The sequence below is a fragment of the Syngnathus scovelli genome, chromosome 21, assembly GCF_024217435.2.
Source record: "Syngnathus scovelli strain Florida chromosome 21, RoL_Ssco_1.2, whole genome shotgun sequence".
Taxonomy (NCBI): Eukaryota; Metazoa; Chordata; class Actinopteri; order Syngnathiformes; family Syngnathidae; genus Syngnathus; species Syngnathus scovelli.
In genome coordinates, this window is record NC_090867.1 from 2,260,829 (window position 1) to 2,276,250 (window position 15,422).

The following is a 15,422-nucleotide window of genomic DNA, read 5'->3' on the forward strand; positions in this document are numbered from 1 at the left end:
GGCCTAGTGGTAGAGTGTCCGCCCTGAGACTGGAAGGTTTGGAGTTCAAACCCCGGCCGGGTCATACCAAAGACTATAAAAATGGGACCCATTGCCTCCCTGCCTAGCACTCAGCATTAAGGGATGGAATTGGGGGGTTAGATAACCAAATGATTCCCGAGCGCTTCACGACTGCTGCTCACTGCTCCCCTCTCCCCCAGGGGATGGATCAAAATCACATGGGGATGGGTTAAATGCAGAGGACAAATTTCACCACACCCAGATGTGTGTGTGACGACGATCATTGGGACTTTTTTGGGGGGACTTTATCCCAAAAGTGTTTGTAAAAGTGTACAGTGAGCCTATCTGATCCTGGAGATTTAACATTTTTCCGAGACTTGCATCCAGTTCCTCAATTTTAGGTTTTGAATCACAGACCTATTTGTATGAAGAATTAATTTGTGGAATTAGACGATGAATGTGAAAAAGTATATTACAATCCTCCTTTGAAAATTTAGATGCATATAATTTAGAGTAAAACGTGCAAACTTATTTTTCTATTGTGGGGGATTTTCTTCGGTGGTCTGCTGGTCTTCAAAAGCAGGTGGTGGAAAGGTGGCTGGCTCGGGGAAGGAAAACGTCAGTGACACACGGCTATTTTATTCAACCAATGTCAGAATGAAGTGTCTCTCGCCCTAGCAAAATGTCGATGTCCCTTTGTCTTTTCGAGCCCGAAAACCTATACCCCTGCGTTCCCCGAGCCTTCACTCGGGCGCGCTCACACGAGGTCTGCTGGATGATCTATGACCCGCCAGTCTGCTTTACCGATTCTACGCCTTCTCCTTACTGTGTCTTGCTGATGATAAACAGCTGTATCCATATGTCCTGGCCAGTAAGTCTGCATTCCTGGACCAGACCCCAAAAATCCTGCACGAACATGACCGGGTCACACTTAGGCTTACAACTGAAATATACATAAGACCTGAATAAAAATATACTACATAATCCCCCCTTCGAGATACAAAAAGTGTCTCATAACGGTCTGGCAAGAAATGACATCGGTAAACATTGAAAACCTTCCCTTTTATGGTTTTCGTCTACAATTCGGACCTATTTGTCTCATCCTAAATCATGCTCAAGGCACGCTACTCAAGGTTACTTTAACTAGGAAAGCTCAACCTAATTTAAAACCCAATCACTTCCTGGCAGCAGTCTGAGGCTTCACAGGAACCACACTTAACCAAGATTGAATCCCGCACCCCTGTTAACCAATTGACGTCGTCCGCACACACCCCTTTGGTATTACATCAACAACGCCGTCAATTTGGAGACAAATACTTTGCTGTGACCTGTCAGAAGCCCCAAAGAGTTGTTGGACCGCCATCGAAAAATACCTCGCCAATCTCATGACAAGGAAAAAGAGGGAGGTCCATTCTATCCCCCAGGGACCCTATCCACCTGGTGTCAGCCAGGTCAACGGAGCCCCGACACCCATCACATTTCACAAAAGGTAGCAGAGCCCAAACTACAGAAATGCAGAGAAATGGCCCGTCCCTTGACAGCAAACCCGACAACCTGCATGTGTTGCACCATAAACAGAAAGTAGGTGAAATAAAGACATGTATATAAATGAGGTAAACCGATAAGGAGACATAACGAGGTATATAAAAACAAGTAAACAAAGCATGCAACAAAATTAAAGCGCCTACAGTGTTGCCCCCTCGAATGTCTTAGCGCGTGCAGATGTGAAATTCAGTCCACTGAGCCGTCAGCAGTGAGTAGCACGGGCCGGCGCTGTGCCGGGCCAGCTGTCCATTGAATGTCCTCCTGACGACTGCAATGGCCTTTGATTCCCTTGCAAGGCCCTGGACAATAGCCAGGCGACCTACAACGAGCAATAGCCACTGCCTGTATCAAGTGACGTTAACAGTGCAAAAATGTTGAGTCATAATGGCATAGGCAGCAGCGTGTGCCGGGTTGGCCACCGGTGGCGGGACAACACAACTCAATAGCTCGTGCTCCAGTGTTGCTAGTCCTCGCAACTACTCCTTTGACGATGATGGGGCAAAGGGGAAAAAACTGTGTCAAACGTCTCATCAAAGTGCTCATTGGAAGCTCCGAGGGTTCCCGGCGTCTACCCCTCTGTTCCAGAGGCTCACGTGGTCCCTGAAACAAACAAACAAAACTTACCCTCCAGGAGTCATGAATTATCCCCCTTATTTCTCGTCGTTCTGTCAGTTTTGCTAGATTCCCCGTTACAGTTTACATTCTACCTGTTCGTTAGCCTTTCCTACTGCAGATGTCACTGTCTCGATCCCACTGTCATCCCTCTGAAGTCCCGTCAATCATGTCCCTTCAATCACTCTTTTCCAGTCCAAATATTATTTTTCAGCTACAAATTTCATCTTCAATTTAAAATTTGCTCAATCATGTCATTGTCCTTCTCATGATTTGTTTATTTACGTTTATTTTTGTCTCATGTCCGAGTCACCTAACTGTTCAAATCATTCGTCATTTTTGAAATAACGCTCCTGCAATCCTCCCAAAATGGTTCTATTGCCCAATTCCTCTCAACGTTCATTATGCAAATTAATCGACCTAAAACGTTTTACATTTACCCTTTAATAGCAGCTTTAATGCATTCATATATTCAGAAAATTTCACCATTCCTTGTTTTTGGTCCAGTATTCCCCTACATTTAATGACCTTCCAAACATTTGTTCTTTATTGTGTAGCTGTCTACTCCCTATCAGCTGTATGATTTTTCGGCTTTCGTGCTTTTTCTCTGAAACACCTTAAACCTTACGGTCGCTAGATTGTTACCACGCTTTGCATCCATTCCAGGTTGTTGTCTCCCATTAACTCTTGTCAAACGCACCTCTTTCAATAAGGTACCCCCGGCTTCCCGGTAACGGGTTTGTCTTCGCCGGGTTCGGAGATTCGTCCGTAATCTAACCACCCGAGTTAAATTAACTCCACCGGAATCAATCTAATTTCTGTACGACGCCAATCCCTCTCAAGTCACCAGAAGCTCGAGCCGAGTAACTCAATTCGAGGCAAGACATCGAAGTGACCGCATCGTATTGATGGCTCCCCGCTACTGTTTGAAGTTTTTATTATGTTACGGATATTTTTAGATGTCTTTGTTAAGACCTCAGGGATTCGTTTGTATAGCGCACCCTAGCACTAGTTTTGCCGAAGTAAATGTTGATATGGGTCCGTTCTACTTGGTCGCTCAAGCAGCGAGCCGACCAACTTGTTTATCCGAAAGAGAATCAAATTAATAAAAGTGTGACCATAATAGCATTTAAGAAGAAAGTTAATGCACTTTACATTATTAATTCTAACTTCTTATACGTAGATCCAGCACTTAACTGTCGGAGTGCTTCAACCCACTCGATCGCTTTAAAAAGAATAATAACTCTCTTAAAACGAATCAAAATGTCCTACTCTAATTAGATTTGCCCTGTAATTAATTTGGAAGGCAAGTCTATTTTTCGATTGTGTCCTATTTAACTTTTGACGCGGCCCGACAAAGTTAGAAACGGGCCTGCGCCCGACGGACAAAAAAAAAGTACTTTTATCCGTCACCAACTCAAATAATCTGCTTTCACCACCGTCATTATTTTATTTAGAGGAAGTAAATTTTCAAACGAATTAACATTTAACGAAATTCGCTCTTCCTTTAAATAATTACGAAGGCTATCTAATTCTCTAACCTTGATCGAATTGACTAATAATATTGCGTAAGCTGTTACAGAATAAATTTTTAGCCAAGCAAAAAAATCGAAAAGTAAAAATCACATTTGTGCTTGACTCACAATCCGACACCGTGTTCCTGTTTTATTTCAATTTTTACTAGTTTAGCTTATTTTGGCCCCTTCTTGGTCTCATGTTTCGGTCTGGCGCCATCTTTTGGACAAATTTGGAATTTCAGCTCTGCCAATTTATTCCTGTGAACAATCCATATTCACCATTTACACCATCTCTTCTCCCCATGTTACGTGACATTTTTCGAGATGCTTCTGCTCCTTCCATCACTGCATGTTGAATTGACTAATAATATTGCGTAAGCTGTTACAGAATACATTTTTAGCCAAGCAAAAAAATCAAAAAGTAAAAATCACATTTGTGCTTGACTCACAATCCGACACCGTGTTCCTGTTTTATTTCTATTTTTACTAGTTTAGCTTATTTTGGCCCCTTTTTGGTCTCATGTTTCGGTCTGGCGCCATCTTTTGGACAAATTTGGAATTTCAGCTCTGCCAATTTATTCCTGTGAACAATCCATATTCACCGTTTGCACCATCTCTTCTCTCCATGTTACATGACACCTTTCGAGATGCTTCTTCTGCTCCTTCCATCACTGCATGTTGAATTTGAATTCTGGCATGTCCTGTTAAAGCCTCAAAAACAAGTGAATTCGGAAAAAAAAACCATTGAATCTAACAATTTACAAATTGAATTCTACTCAATCATTTCTATTCACTCACTCCCCCTTTGACACATTCACTCAATGTGTCATCAGGGATTAAAAGGAACCATAAAGTGTCCCGACACATCATCATACTCGTCGTAGCTAGACCTGGTGATCCTCTAGTTCATATGTGGGCAAATTACGGCCCACGGGCCACATCCGGCCCTTTGTGCATCCCTGTCTGGCCCGCATGAGGTCAATTGTAAATTATATTTGATTACTACTTAATCTTTAAAAAAAATGAAATAAATTGTGTCGTGCGTGCAAACAACTGTTTTGCTTTTATTTTGAAAGGCGTTACACTTCCGTGTAGCGTACGTGTATGTGAGCTGTGCGCGAAGGTGAACAGTGCGAAGTAATGCTGCCCGAGAAATGTGTGCTGACCCTCAGAAAAGAAAAGTTGACAAGGAGCGCCGTGTTTTCAACAAGACATGGACTGCCAAGTATTTCTTTACAGAAATGAAAGGTAAAGCCGTGTGCCTGATTTGTGGTACACAGGTCGCTGTGTTTAAAAAATATCATTTGAGTCGCCACTACACGACCAAGCATGAGAAAAAATAAATGTCTGATAAACAGGGCGCATCAGAGGCTAATGCATTGCTAGCAAAACTGCAAGCCCAAAAAGGACTTTTTGTCAAACTTCACACCCAGAGATGCAGCGGCTTTGTCATTTGAGGAAAAGTTAAAGAAGTTAAGAATAAATTGTACTGATTAATGATTGTTTTTGACCTATACACCACAATTTCACATAGCTTAATATAAATATAAACAGAATAATTGTATTCTTCTAATCACCAGTACCAACTATTTAAAATAAATAATTTAGTTGTTGGATTTTGTCCACAATTTAGGGAGCGCGTTATCTGCGCCTCACGGCAAAAGCCTTTGCCAATCACCTGCTCTCCAATTTACTCACTGCGTGCTCGTTTGATTTCTTCAGATTTAGGAAAATGCAAAGACACTGAAGCAGAAATTAGACTTAGACAGATTGGTTGAGTTCAATCACAATTCTTGTTCAAAAAGCTCTGTTTTCAGGAAAGTACAATACAGCGCTGGGCCCTTCAAGAGCGGAAAGTCTCCATTCAGAAAAGGCAAAGTCCAAGGTTGTTAGATCAGTTTTATATTCAGTAGCACATTGTGGGCTGGGATTGATGGGCGATGAGTCTTCGGGGTGGGGCAAGTTTGAAGGAGAGTCTGCTTCCATGGGAGTGGTGCTGGTTATGGGCGATTCGGTGTGTTGGTGGGGGGCTGTTGGTGTGTGTGTGTGTGTGTGTGTGTGTGTGTGTGTGTGTGTGGAGGGGGCTGTTGTCTTCCATCCCGTCTCTCGGCCTTGGCGATCATCTTTGGCCGAGTTCTCGGGTGGCTCCTTCTGGCACCCACTGGTTTTATCTCCACGTGACCTTCCTGTGAACATTCTTCTCCAATCTTGGACATACACTGTCGTACCGCATTCAACCGTATCTTTTCTTTGTTAGACAAACTATTTCCCTCTGTGCAGAGCGTTCAGTAGTAATCAAAAACTGGCGTCTAGCATTAGTCAAAACATAAGATACAATCAAGTACTGAACGGTCAAGACGACTCTGGCCGTGTCCATGATTCAGAGAAAAAACATCAGGCATGCATTCCACAGTTCCTTAAGGGTCATTAAGCTATTTAGGCAATATATCAAAAGTCATTTGTCATTTTAAAGTCCTCAGAAATATATATATCAGATCATAAAGTTATAAAAACCTTTCTCATCACCACTTATCAAAAATGTCTAGTTATGTCTTCTTTATTGATTTGGTGTGTAGGTATAATTATATGCTTCAAATGTTTCTTTTATTTATTTAATATGTGAATATACTTGTCTGCTTATGTACTTTATTCAATGAGGTTTGAGCATATCTGTTTTTGTAGCGAGGCAGGACTTTTTGTATTTCGACCTCATTCCTTCACTCCCTCTGTTGACCTCAGTTTTACTGAGGTCACAAAAATCGTTGATGCCACCAGGGTCCCTCTGTTGGCACACCACGTCCCTCTGTGGAGCCGCCAATGAGTGAGAAAAATAAATATAGATAAAATTCATACCCAGACATTTATAAAAGATGGAGAGTGGAAAGGCAATTGGCCTAGACGACATTCCAGTGACAGCATGGAACTATCAAGGAGAGATGGCAGGGGAGATTTTTAAAAAGCGAGAAGTTCCCCGGAAAGGTGTTGACTTCTATTCCTTATTTCAGACCACGGCGATGCGCAGAACTGTAGTAGCTACAGAGGTGTTGTTATGTTGATTAAGCAAAGCATGAAGTTATCGGAAAGAATGTTAGAAGCGAGGCTTGGAAATCTACTGGCCAAAATAATGGAGAGTGTGGCAGAGGCAAAGATAGGACATGCAGATGGTTGGTGGTACAGAAAGATATGGAAACGATCGCTCTGCAGTCGCGGCCCCTAACAGGAGCAGCCGAAAGAAGTGGAAGATAAGAAAGAAAATGTGCAAGAGAAATACATAAACAAATAACGAAATACATACATACATACATATATAGTACATACATATAGACAGACAGACATCAAACGATTGCCCATTCGGTCACTCAGCCCTTCAGTCAGTCACTCAATGAATCACTCAATCAATAAACCAACCAATCAATCAATCAACCAATCAATCAATCAACCACTCAATCAATCAATCAATCAATCAATCAATCAATCAATCAATCACACAGGTGTTAACTAATTTGTAATTGTATTGCAAGCAATTTGAACTCTAATGGAATATGATGATGTCCATATCTGTTTTATCAAATTCTAATCCTACTTTACCTTTGTATAAGGCATAGGTGTCAAACTCAAGGCCTGGGGGCCAGATACAGCCCGCCACATGATTTTATGCAGCCCGCGAAGACAAATTGTGCTTTTTTATTCACGTGTCATTACTCGAATTGCAAATTGTCTTCACTTTTAATAATATTTGATTTTTAAATATTAGACCAGTTTTTATTTGTCTGATTTGAAAGCAAGTTACTTGCCAGTTTGTTTTGTAGCTTTTACTCTATATAATGTGAGGTGCTCACACATTTATTTGGGTAGGACAGTCATACCGGTCCTCCGAAAGAAGCTATGACTACACTGCGGCCCGTGAACAAATGAGTTTGATCCCCCTGGTACAAGGGATAGCCTTCTCATTGATCAATCACCTATCTTAAATCATGCTTTTCCTCCTTTGAAGCGACTATGTACTTCAAACCCAAACGGCACCATTTTATAGGGAAAAAACTTGTCGAATCTATTTGTTTCCGACATAATACTTCCGCAATCATCTTAAATTTGTTCAGTTTATCAATCCCTTCCATTGTTTATCCTGTAAATGAATCACGTGAATGATGTGTTATTCAAACTTTAACGTTCATAATCCACCTGTTCCCAATTTGTTTGGAGTCTGTATGTTATTGTTGTAATTTTTTACATTTAATACTCTCCCACCTATTTGATCCTATCTTGTGAAGGTCTACAGTTTATTATAAGCTATTTTGAAACTCTTCACACTTGTTACCAGGCTTTGGCTCCATCTCATGATGTTGTCTCCCATTCACTTCATTTCTGCCGAGCTGCTTCTTCTCCTCTGTCCAGCATGTTGAAGACTTAAAAACCATCAAATCTGAAAACACTTAAAATCTCACAATTCCCCCCTTTGTTTTATTTATTATTTTTTTTTCTACCTCCCCCTTTTGACACATTCTAAAAAATGTGTCACAATGGTTATAAAGTAAAAATAACAATGTCCATGGTGACATACCCATCGCCAGCTGGACTTCGGTGTACCTCCAGATGCCATCCTAGCCTGGAATCACCAATTCTCAGTCCCTGAAACTCGACTGGCAGCATCTCACATGGCTGTATGAACAAAAGCCACCACCCACCTGTAGCTCTGCATGCAGCTCTCCGTACAATAAACATCCATAATACCAAAAAATAAAATTCATAATGATAAAAATAATAATCCACACACGGGCGCATGTCAAACGCATGAAATAGAAAATTGGAGCCTGCCGAGCCTGTCATGAAACCGATCACATTTACAGACTCATTATGAAAAGTAAGGGGTTAGTTGTTAATGCATGTTCACAGACATGACACAAAATTCTCCAAGACTGCAGTTGACAACCTGCAAAGTAAACGCAAGTTTAACAAATAAAGCACAATCTGCTCCCTGGGTTGCTGTTAGAGGCTGCAATACAATTAGGTAAAACATCAAAACAAAGCAAGTCATCACAAATTCCGTCACATACATTTCGTCACACTGTCAGGTAAGTCCAGAGTTGTTGTCATACACTGTCTTGGCTCAGAGTCTTGATTGTCAATGCTGGTATAGGTACGTCTGGTCATAATCTTGAAATGCGCCTTCTCCATTGAAGTCTTTTGTTGTCAATGGTGCCCCAGAGTCATCCTAAACCCATATTTAGTCCAAAATGAGCCCTGATCAATCTTGCTTTTTCAAATCTGTGGTATCTCTATATTTTTCAGGTGAGAGGAATGTTATCCTCTGCTGTGATCACATCACCCCAACCTTGAATCATGTTAACCATTCACAATACACAAACCCCATCCCAAGTACAGACTTGACATTCATACAGCATTACAGACAAACTGTCATCCCACAACACACACATAAAACATACAACATTAAATTGTAAAAAGAACCCTCCCTACGCAAAATTTTCTCCTCAATTAAAATGTCCCTTTTTTATTTTAAATCCAAAATTAATATCTAATTGTCTGGTCTCCTGTCCTCACATCGTTTGCCAATATGCATAATACTGGAACATGATTTAACTCCCCATTTGGTTTGCTCACATCTCACACTTAGACTATTTGACACTTTGTGTTGAGCTGTAACTTCAATATTTCCACCTTCCCATATTTCTTCCACTAAACAGTTCCATTTTGCTTTCAGTTTAAATTCATCCCTCCAAATAACTACCTCTGGCAAAGAACCAAACATTTTTAGAGCACTCCCTTTTACTGTTACCTTGTTCCTTCATTCATCTTCTCACAAGCATTACTGACCCTCCTAAGAAATAATGATACTGAAAATAATGTTTAAAAATATACACAGCTTCCTCCTGCCACTTACACTATAACCTTGGATTATTGTTCTCATTTTTTGTTGATGCCAATTCTTAGAATTAAAAAGAAATACTTACTCTTGATAATTGAGTCACGCTATATCACAAATTTTGAAAACCTTCTTCCATGTTCCCCCTTTGTACCTATCAAAACCAATTAGAAATATTTTTGCTGTCATGATCATCATTGTGGCCCTCACACTTATTGTTCTTGTATTTTAAATTGGCAATTTTTGTACATTTGGAGCCCTTTGAGACTTGCTTGTGGGCTATATAAATAAATTTGAATTGCCTTGACTTTATTATTATTCAACTTCTTCTGCATTCTTCTTCCTTTTATTTTATTTTTATCTTAACTACTTCCACATAATTCATCTGATTTATTCCATTACACTTTTAACCTCCTAGATTCAAATTCAAATTTCACATCCTCACTTCCAACATTGCGGTAAAATTTTGCAAAATTTCATTTTTTCCCTTCGAATTTCTTCTAGTTTTCCTTTTTTTTTTTTTTTTTTTTCACTGACTCAACCCATTTCAATTTTTCAACGGTTCATCCTATTCCAAAACTTCTCACTTGTGGAAAATTTCAAATTTTCAACTTTAAAATTCACGCCCAATTTTACAAAATTCTTTCTATATTTTTATCAATTTTCTAGCCAATTCAACACGTTCCAAATTTAAACATAATTTTGTAGCTTTCCCCGAATTTGTATTCAGCCTCTTCGCTTTCACACGCAATTTCTACAGAAATGAATAATTCTAGTTATTATTGTTAATCACCTGTGGCCCTCGTAAGGACAAGCCGCACCAGTAATGGATGGATGGATGGATTGTTAATCCTAACCCCAAGTGCCTATCATAAATTGCCATTTAAATCAATTGTCACAAGGGTCATGTCATTGTATTGGTTATTTAAAGCCCTACTGTATTACTATTTTGCTGACTATCCAGAATTCCAACTTTCTTATGGCCCCTCACCCCTTCAAGCTGAAATATGCATCCTATAAATCAGTCGCAGTGGATGTGTAATTAAATTCTGTTGTTTTGATAAAGGTCAATTAAGTTTAGCACTTCAGCCTTCTGTTGCCCGAATCCAAATTTTCACTGGTCCAATTATAAAATTTAATTATTTCAGTTAGATTAATTATGTCTTCGAAATGCTAAGTTACATATAAAAATTTATGATTCAAATGATTTAATTTCTATTGATCAATGTCCACTTTACAAAGTTTCTGATCACGCTGTCGTATAATTTGTCAGTGCATTTTCACTTTCCATATCTATGTATTTTGTTTTTTATCCCCGTTTCAGTGTCAATAAGCAGCCTTATTATTCCCTCTTTTATCAAAACTCCTCAGTTATGTCTGCCCCAGCACCCAAACACACTTCCATCCCTTTTGTCCCACACTCCACCAACTTTGTAATGCTTCAGCAGTCTTTAGCAATGTGTCCAGTTTGACTTCGTGTGACTCGTGCAAGTCTTTAGCAGCCTCTCCTCTTAGATTCTCATGATGATGATTCAGGGCTGGACCGTCCGCCATTCTCAAATGCGTCCATCTTGTCTTTGTTCTTTCAGTCCATTTTCTTTTTGATCTGCAACTGTGTGTATTCCACCAACTATATGGTTCTTGTCCTGTGAAGAGCTGTGCTTGCCCCCTTCAAGCATGATAATAGTTCCTGGTGTTCTCCCAAAGGTCAAAGGTGTCTCATGACCAGGGACAGTCCTCTGTTGATTTTGAGGCAGCCAGTAGAGTACAAGGACTCAGTTCAGGACTTGTGCCATGCTCTAGGGCAGAACACACTGGGACACAAATTTCACAAAACTATCTTCGTGTTATCAATCTTCCTGTGTAGTATTTGTTCCTTACACCCCAAATCTTCCCATTAACATATTGTATCCTATCAGTTGCGCACACTCATCATCTTACTATCAAGCCGCCCTTATCAAAAGCTTTTTTTAATTTTTTTTTTTGAGTAATCCATCCACCCTACCCATTAACACGGCTAAAATCCTTGTTCCAGTGTTTATCATCAAATAAAGTTCCGAAATCCTTTGTAATGAACTGTAATGTAATTTAACAATCTACCAACATGGTTGTATATGCGGTGAATGTTATTGTTCAATCTATAGGTCATACAGCGCCGGTGTTCCAAATATGACACTCCTCCTTGATTTAACATCTCATAAGTTATTATTGTCAGCAGCGCTAAAGGATAGCGCTTGGAAGTGAATGTCTTATCGCCCAATTTAAAACACATGCCACATTTGAGCTAGTATTCATTCCTTTATTTATTTCCCATCCTCATGTTAGCTGGCATGTGTCAGAATTAAAATGGAATTTTGCTTTTAATTTTAAGTCTTTCAAAATTGCGATATCCTTACTGCACCGAGATAAACTGTTAAATATATCTTTAAAAACAAACAAAAACAATCTATGCTCCTGCACAGACTCTTAAAAGTGGCACCCAAATGCCAGATTACAAATCAAACCTCCTCCTTCACTCTCACATTTTTGATAAAACAGTCTACTTATCTAGACACTGTCATCACATACGAAATAATGGCCTGCAAATTAAATATAATGCTGTGGTCCCTCAAAACATGTGACTAGGATTTGGACAATTATTAACCCCCATCAATTGATCAATTATCTCCTCACTAAATTCCTAGCCTGTTAACCTATCTGCATAAAGAAGACATTTACAATGCAGGGGATAAGAGAATAACAAGGAACACCTTAACAATAAACACAAGGAAAACCTAACAATAAACAAAATAAACCCAAACCACAATCAAAACCAAATAAACTAGGCCCATGACCTATGTAGACCAACACAGTACTCCAAATATTTCCCCATTAAAATTTAAGCCTTTTTGTGTAGAGCACCATTGATTTCTAATCATTGACCTAATTTTATCCTTAATTTAATCCCAATCACGAATGCCCACTTGATACTTTACTTGGTGTTCTTTTGATAAAAAGTGCCCCCCTTGCAATGTCGTTTTTATTTGTTGTTTTTAACTCTAAGTGATTCAAATCTTTGACTTATCCTTACATGTCCTTGTATAGTCTTATGTCATAACCAATCAATAATTCCTCCTAAATTTAAAATCTGCAATCATAATTTAATTTTATCCAATTCTACAATGTATGTTCTCTCTTACTCTCACATTTTTATGAGGGCTGGGCACTCTCCTCGTTGGACGAGTTTCTGACCACAACCCTCAGATTATTCTATCATTTCTAATTTTTACATTTAACAATGCAAATCTGATAAACCATTGTCTAGCACACCGTTTCCGTGGACCAATTTAACGCAATTCCATCCTTTATAACGAACTGATACACAAAGACAAACATGCACATAAACAAACACACGGGCCCACAACATAGACATGACAATCTTCCCAGCTGATACAAGGGTGGGGGGGAGGCAACTGAAGTGCGGAGAGCCTCGCCACCAATGTAACCCCCCACCTCTGTCCAAAATATGCATTTGTGCCCACCTGATCGTTTGGCCCAAACTTTAGAGCCGCACCCTTTTGAAAACAAAAATGGTTACAGTTTAACCCCACCACACAATGGGATATAACCTTCATGCTAATTAAATATACATTCTTTATCAAATTCTTGTTAAGCCATTTTTCTGACTCCAACTCTCATGCAAAATCAAAATAAAATCAACAATTTTATACAAATCAACTTATTGTTCTTCATGAACCACAAATCATCACTTCCATCCCATGAACAGCACCACAACTAATCACTCACTTCTTCAGCTGCGCCGCTGTCCCATCTGACAGCCAAGCCTGCTTTCCACACAATATCATCATAGACACACTTCAACAATTATGTAGCGACCTGGTTAACCCAGTTACCCTTCGCCCTAGAAAACAATATAAGTCTCTAAGGTCGCACTATTGAGGTCGCCAGGCATCCGTCCTGCTATATCAGCGATGCCTTCACCATTTTTTTTTAAATTTTTTTTTTTTCACGAGTCCCCGACTCGTATTGGTGGCCTGGTCGATCCAATCGACCCCGACCTTAGGCAACAGTATAAGTTCCTAAGTGTCTACTACTGAGGCCACTCAGGTGCCCATATGCTAGTCACTGGCATCCCACAAGTTCCAGCGGTGTGAGCGCCCTTTGCTGATCAGACAAAGTCCTCACCACCTTTCTCTTAATTCACCACGACTCGGACATCCCAGATGTCCCTCGCCTTAGACAGCCCTATAATGTTCTAAGGTCACACTATTGGAGTCGCTCGGCATCCGTACTGCTATATCAGCGACGCCTTCACCCATCCATCCATCCATTTTCTGAACCGCTTAGTCCCCACGGGGGTCGCGGGCGTGCTGGAGCCTATCCCAGCTGTCATCGAGCAGTAGGCGGGGGACACCCTGAACCGGTTGCCAGCCAATTGCAGGGCACACAGAGACAAACAACCATTCGCACTCGCACTCACACCTAGGGACAATTTGGAGTGATCAATCGGCCTACCAAGCATGTTTTTGGGATGTGGGAGGAAACCGGAGTGCCCGGAGAAAACCCACGCGGGCTCGGGGAGAACATGCAAACTCCGCACAGGGAGGGCCGGAGGTGGAATCGAACCCGCACCCTCCTAACTGTGAGGCGGACGTGCTACCCAGTGCGCCACCGAGCCGCCGACGCCTTCACCTGTTTTTGTATTTTTAATTTTTTCCACAAATCACTTTTACCAAGTTCCACACAAACACACACTTCTATACAACCACCATTCCTGAACACAGAGCTGAAATTATTAATTTTTGTATTCCGCTTTCACTCCACAATATTGCTGAACTGGGAGAGAGAAAAAAAGTTTCCCCCTTACCTTTTGTGCCGATCGGACTGCAATACTGTTGAGCAAGAGCGGAGAACGAAGAATCCTTTGTGGAGCATGCACTTTCCCTTCTGAAGAAATCACGTCGGATGGTCACCATTTGTTGGATTTTGTCCACAATTTAGGGAGCGCGTTATCTGCGCCTCACGGCAAAAGCCTTTGCCAATCACCTGTTCTCCAATTTACTCACTGCGTGCTCGTTTGATTTCTTCAGATTTAGGAAAATGCAAAGACACTGAAGCAGAAATTAGACTTAGACAGATTGGTTGAGTTCAATCACAATTCTTGTTCAAAAAGCTCTGTTTTCAGGAAAGTACAATACAGCGCTGGGCCCTTCAAGAGCGGAAAGTCTCCATTCAGAAAAGGCAAAGTCCAAGGTTGTTAGATCAGTTTTATATTCAGTAGCACATTGTGGGCTGGGATTGATGGGCGATGAGTCTTCGGGGTGGGGCAAGTTTGAAGGAGAGTCTGCTTCCATGGGAGTGGTGCTGGTTATGGGCGATTCGGTGTGTTGGTGGGGGGCTGTTGGTGTGTGTGTGTGTGTGTGTGTGGAGGGGGCTGTTGTCTTCCATCCCGTCTCTCGGCCTTGGCGATCATCTTTGGCCGAGTTCTCGGGTGGCTCCTTCTGGCACCCAATGGTTTTATCTCCACGTGACCTTCCTGTGAACATTCTTCTCCAATCTTGGACATACACTGTCGTACCGCATTCAACCGTATCTTTTCTTTGTTAGGCAAACTATTTCCCTCTGTGCAGAGCGTTCAGTAGTAATCAAAAACTGGCGTCTAGCATTAGTCAAAACATAAGATACAATCAAGTACTGAACGGTCAATATTAGAGATTTGCTCACTCCAACTTATTTTGCAAGAACCACACAGAGACAAGGCAAGTTCTTTTAGACACCTGCAGGTGGAGAGTCCATTCGTCGCTGTCTGAACAGCGATTATCGAATGAAGTCTGAAAGGTCTCCTTCCTGCAAGGGCATATTTATTA

At 40.8% G+C, this 15,422-nt stretch overlaps 1 protein-coding gene across 3 annotated transcripts in view; it reads left to right on the forward strand.

The window, feature by feature from the left end:
* si:ch211-161h7.5 (uncharacterized) overlaps nt 1–15,422 on the forward strand; it is an 89,946-nt gene that overhangs the window by 24,768 nt on the left and 49,756 nt on the right. For all 3 annotated transcript variants that reach the window (XM_049758467.2, XM_068649401.1, XM_068649402.1), the window contains exon 1: nt 1–4,922. This exon is cut by the window's left edge and continues 24,768 nt beyond it. Coding sequence is in view for 1 of the 3 variants with exons in the window: in XM_068649402.1 (XP_068505503.1) it covers nt 4,829–4,922 (94 nt within the window). In the remaining 2 variants the exon portion in view is untranslated. The remainder of the gene's footprint in view (nt 4,923–15,422) is intronic.